At 41.8% G+C, this 5,185-nt stretch overlaps 1 protein-coding gene across 2 annotated transcripts; it reads left to right on the top strand.

Moving 5' to 3' along the window:
- Positions 1-211: 211 nt before the first annotated feature.
- Positions 212-4,774, top strand: si:ch211-218d20.15 (uncharacterized). Of its 2 annotated transcripts, none has more exons than XM_067261664.1 (8): positions 212-449; positions 737-846; positions 2,333-2,393; positions 2,562-2,629; positions 3,131-3,233; positions 3,460-3,578; positions 3,669-3,814; positions 3,958-4,774. In XM_067261664.1, exons 1-8 carry the CDS (start codon positions 386-388, stop codon positions 4,064-4,066), a joined length of 780 nt encoding a protein of 259 aa, XP_067117765.1. In that variant the 5' UTR covers positions 212-385; the 3' UTR covers positions 4,067-4,774. The 2 variants fall into 2 exon arrangements, with proteins under 2 accessions (XP_067117765.1, XP_067117757.1); XM_067261656.1 differs by having other exon boundaries at positions 737-855.
- The last annotated feature ends 411 nt before the right edge of the window (positions 4,775-5,185 follow it).

Raw genomic sequence — 5,185 nt, 5'->3', positions numbered from 1 at the left:
GCAAGAATGAAAAAAGAAAAGAAAAAAAGGACCGCAAGAATGGAACACCATGGGCGTGTCGCGGGCGACTCGTTTCTCTACATTGAAAAGGAAAGCCATTCTTTAATCTACACCCCATTTGAAATTATTTATGTTTTTCTTTGCCATCCCAGTTTTGTGCGTAATGCTTTAAGCATAATTTTCCTCTTGGACTTCTTGAATGCACCCCAAACGTGAACGCGTTGATCAAAAATATATTTAATTGGATGTTGTGAGAGAATCCTTTCGTTCACCAAGCGGGTGTGATTCATTTGACTAGTTAAAAAAATATGTTAGTTTATATTTTGGCATATAACATATAATCGTATTCGGTTTGTGAAGGAAATCGGTAACTGGAATGTAACACATGGCAGCAGTTAGCGTCTGCAAGCCGCTCTGTCATCCGTGCGCTTACGATGAGAAATTCAAAGGTAAACTCATCCTTACTTGATGGTCGTATATTCCAGTCATGCAAACGATGACAATTAAATATGGACAGTTGGCTGTATTGAAGTTACTTTGTAAATGCACAATGTCATTTTGACATTGTCCATTTGTGCATCGGTTTCATTACAACCCAATCTTTTCCTTCCTCATTACCTGGCTGAATTAGAGTAATAGGTCAAGGTGGATGCCATGGGATTTGTTGTGGAGGGGAGATGGCGGGGAAAGAATGTTTTATCTGTGGCTTGAGGTGTGGTTCTGTTTTTCTGGTCAGTTGAGCTGCACGTGAAGAGGCCTTTGGTGCCGGTCCAGCTCAGCCCGCAGCAGGTGGGTCTTGAGATGTTGTGTCTCTGTGGACAGCTGGACCTGCTCATCAGAGCACAGGTACACCAGGTAAGGTTGACTTATGCTGGGTACACACAAAATATTTTTTACATCATTTAAGATTTTTAAAATGTGAGAGACCACAAACATGAGGACAAAAAAATCCTAGATTGGACTGTTTTGCTACTATAGTGTGTGGTGTTTGTCCTCGGGGTTCCCCCCACACATCAGGATTTCGGATCGTAAATATTCAATATTTACAATTCGCGATCGGGGCGTCTCTGACGTTCTTCTGAGCAAGTTCGGTCACTCTTAAAGGAGACATGACATGCTGTTTTTGGATGCTTTTATATAGGCCTTAGTGGTCCCCTAATACTGTATCAGAAGTCTCTTTCCCGAAATTCAGCCTTGGTGCAGAATTACAGCCACTACTAGCAGTCCCACAAGGAGCTTTCTTCAGAATGTGCTGTTTTGGTGTCTGTAGCTTTAAATGCTAATGAGGAGCAGAGGGGCGGCACCATGCGCTAATGTTTACAATGGATGTATCGCAATGGCTGTAGCCCCGTTGCTGTAAGATGCCTCGAATTTTCCCATTCTCATCTGATAACCCTGGTTTGCAGAGGTACACACTCAGTCATTTCAATGAAGGGAAAGGCGGATATCGCGCGCGCCATAACACCAACAGCAGAACGGTTATCCAAATAACAAAGAAGTGTAACCCTACAACAGAAGTTGTGTAGGCGCATTTCCAGAGAAAATACAATTAAGATACTGGGTCTTCAGAGGCTCGGATGAAGAAACTGTAAAAATATTTTTGTTTTCCTTTGTACATCCAAACTGAGCAAATGTAATGCTTCGTTCGTTTGCGAGCCATGTCTCTCGAGGATAAAAACACTTGCACGGTCGTAGCTCAGTTTCTTATGGGCGGGCCAGATTCTCTGGGCGGGCAAAGCAGAGAGAGGTGAGGTAACCTTCCGACTCTTTGTTACGTCACAAAGAGGAGATTTTCAAACAGAGCAATTGAGCTTTCATTTTCTGAAAGGCGGAGAAGAACACCCAGGGCTTGGTTTACACCGATCGAAAATAACCTCCTAAAGTGAAGTTTTCATGTCATGTCACCTTTAACACACCACACACCAAGGGAAAATCTGATCAAATAATCTGTAGATAATCGGGACAATACCTAGGCTTGTCGGGACATTGTTGGAAGGGGGAAATCGGCCCAAAATCAGCCCGATTATCTTGTGGCGTGTACCCAGCATTACAGCAGGGTTCTCCAATCTTGGTCCTCGAGGGCCGCTGTCCTGCATGTTTTAGATGTTTCCCTGCTCTGGCACACCTGTTTCAAATGAATGGGTTGTTATCAATGTGGACCATTCATTTGAATCAGGTGTGCCGGAGCAGGGAAACATCTAAAACATGCAGGACAGCATCCCTCGAGGACCAGGATTGGAGAACCCTGACTTAAAGTAACAACTCTTTGCTTTGCGCACCTGGCTGCGTCATGTATCCTGCACAGTCGGAACGTGTTTTACTCTCTTTGTAGTTCCAGGAGCAGCTAAGGCAAGACTGCAGCCCAGAGGAGTCAGAAACATTCCAGGTTCAGGGTGAGTGTCTTCATCCCTCTTACCATTTGTTCATCTTCTCTTTCCTCAACTCGTCTTCCTCAATCTTCCAGTGATGTTTCTGGAACTGACAGCTGGGGGATGTCTTGTCAGAAGTGTCATGTTTCCTGTCCAGCTGACAGTGTGATGCTGTTTGCTCTGACCACACAGGAAGTGACATAATTGACCAGATGCTCCATTTCCTTGAACATCTGCCTAAGCCTCTACCTCAGCTGGAGGTATCTGTTTTACCTTGAATACAATTTACTTTGTTGACATACTGATAAGCAGGCCCAAATGGAATACGCGGGCGCAGAATTCCGACGAAAATGTTCAAGTAGAAATCATTGGTCTGAGGCAAAATGTAAATACATTTTTCAACTCATATTACGTCTCTGTTATTAAAACGTTAGCCAAAAATGCTAAAAATTGAAAAGGAAGCACTTATCGACCAAAATTACAGCAAGAGACAGGGCCAGGGAGTTTTCAGGAGATCTTTATGAGGATGGATCAATACTTTTTTGCAAAGTCTGTCAGCATCAATCGACCATATTCGGCGTCAAACTGTTGTGAAACATGTTCGGTCGCTCCGACATAAGAACAGGAAGGCTAGCGGACTTCCGCAGATTTTCAGTCTGAATAACCGCAGAAAATGTGAAAAAAATCTGCGTATTATGTTTGGGCCTGCTGATAAGGAATTTTATATATTATTATTTGGGTGAATGTGGATTTTTTTCCAGGACTACCTGGACATAGTAGGGCTGTCTGCAATATTTCCAAGAGTGGAAGTGTTCCTCCTCCAGGGTAGCCCCGTGGACATGCTTGAGAAGCCCCTAATGGATGGTGAGGCCCAAGCTACCCCCACCCATCCTAACCCTACATATCAGGAGGGCTGACATGCTGTTCCGAGTCTGAGACTCCCTATTAATGAGCATGTGGGACAGTTAGGTTCCAACTAGTTGTAGATTGAGTAATCGCAGGTAAAATATACTACTGGCGTAAACCCTGACCCTGGTGAGTGTTCTTTTGGCTTGATGGGGTTTGAACTAAAATGGTGTTTGTGTTGCAGAGTACTACTGTCACATCTCCAGGCTGAACCAGCTCCTTGTACTTAGCCAGCAACTGCAGGAGGACATCAAACACCTAGGGAGCCACAAATACATCACTCACCAACTTTCAGTTATCTATGTACCTAAAATATCTTCTCTTCTCATATCCTCTCTTTTCTGATAGTAATATAATCTGTGTCCTAGCCATCTATATGTTTCTGTTTTGTAGCAGGTCATTAGTTCTTTCAAAGGCATCCAGCCCTTGTGGGTACTTAAGAAAGACATTGAGATGAACTTCAAACAGCTGAAGTTGTCATTGGTGACAGAGGAAGGTTCAAGACAAGAGCCCCAGCTGTCTGCACACTATATCAGCTGGTGAGATCATTGATTTCATAGACAAAGATTTTTGTTCACTTTTAAAATGTTTATTGATTGAAGTCAGTTTTGAAATGTTTGTACCAATCGTGGTTCCCAGCCTGAGTAATGTCAGACCCCGTCTGTCATTTACTTCCTGACAGGATACTGGAGGTAATGGAGACAATAACGTCCACTGTGTCCTCTCTACCTGAGGAGCTGATGGAAGACCTGAATCCAGCCTTGACCTTCATCTCCCAGCTTTCCTCCTAGTCATCTCACCAACCCTTTTCTTCCTCTCTTCCTACGTATCCTATAGCCTACATATCCTTGTATCTCCCCTCCACCCCAGTAACCTCAGCCCTTTTCCTCCATAGGCTCTTGTTTTCTGTTGGAACAACAATAAGAACGCTTTTTGTTAGGCACAGGCACCAAATTACCCCTTTCTGATTAGCTGCTGTTTGTGCTCAATAACATGATAGAATCAAAGTTTGAATGTAAAATTTCAAATCATTGCATTGCACACTAATATAAATTATATTCACATGGCTTGGGAAACTGATGATAATGATATTCCAAATGTCCAGTAAAATCTGATATTTGGCATTCAATTAAATGCTTTTTCAAATTAATTATATACATTCATCCTACATTTCAATTGATCGGTGGCAGTAAGGGACCTAGATAATGGAACAGGGGGGCGCTGGCCTGGGTTTGACAGATGGTATATTTATATGTATCAGAGAAGTAAATAATAGACGCTTGTTCGTTGCTAGCTAGCATTTATACACAGGTAATTTTGAATAGCAACTGGTCTCTGCCATTATCAATACACTATGAACCACCAACTGTGTGCATGTGAGATGTGTTTGGCTACTCTATGCTGAATGGTTTAAACACTAGACCCATGGTTAAAAATCATTCCTGCTATGGCACTTTTGGAATACAAGTTGTTTGAATTTATAACAATAAATAACATGCTTGCCCACCAGTTTAGCATCAACTCAAATGTATTCAAAGAAGACATGATGATGACAGACTGATGAAATTGATCTGTAGGCTACTTATTTGATCAGAATTACTGTTTTAAAGTCTACCTTAAAAGTTGAGATTTCAGAATCAGAATTGGGTTTATTCGCCATCTATGTTATACAAACACAGAATTTACTGTGGCAGTGAGGTGCAAACAATAAACATATACGGATATTAAATTAAGTAAAAGTACAAAAGTTTAACTATTTCTAAGAACTAACAGTCTAAGAATAAAACAATTGAAATATAAAATATATATAAGAATAAGAATGAGCAGCATGAGTGGTCAACAAAGTGCAATCAGATACTGAGATAAAGGTGGCTTATGCATAGTGTAATTGCCATTAGTCCTGAAGTCCA

The sequence above is a fragment of the Osmerus mordax genome, chromosome 2 (assembly GCF_038355195.1).
Source record: "Osmerus mordax isolate fOsmMor3 chromosome 2, fOsmMor3.pri, whole genome shotgun sequence".
NCBI lineage: Eukaryota > Metazoa > Chordata > Actinopteri > Osmeriformes > Osmeridae > Osmerus > Osmerus mordax.
This window is presented reverse-complemented; position numbering and strand designations above follow the sequence as displayed.

Bases quoted from the DNA above. Each gene is read 5' to 3' on its own strand.
- si:ch211-218d20.15 (XM_067261656.1), top strand. From the start codon at position 386: ATGGCAGCAGTTAGCGTCTGCAAGCCGCTCTGTCATCCGTGCGCTTAC. The intron at 450-736 runs GTAAACTCATCC...TTTTCTGGTCAG, and splicing joins TTACGATGAGAAATTCAAAG to TTGAGCTGCACGTGAAGAGG. The intron at 2,394-2,561 runs GTGAGTGTCTTC...CTGACCACACAG, and splicing joins AGAAACATTCCAGGTTCAGG to GAAGTGACATAATTGACCAG.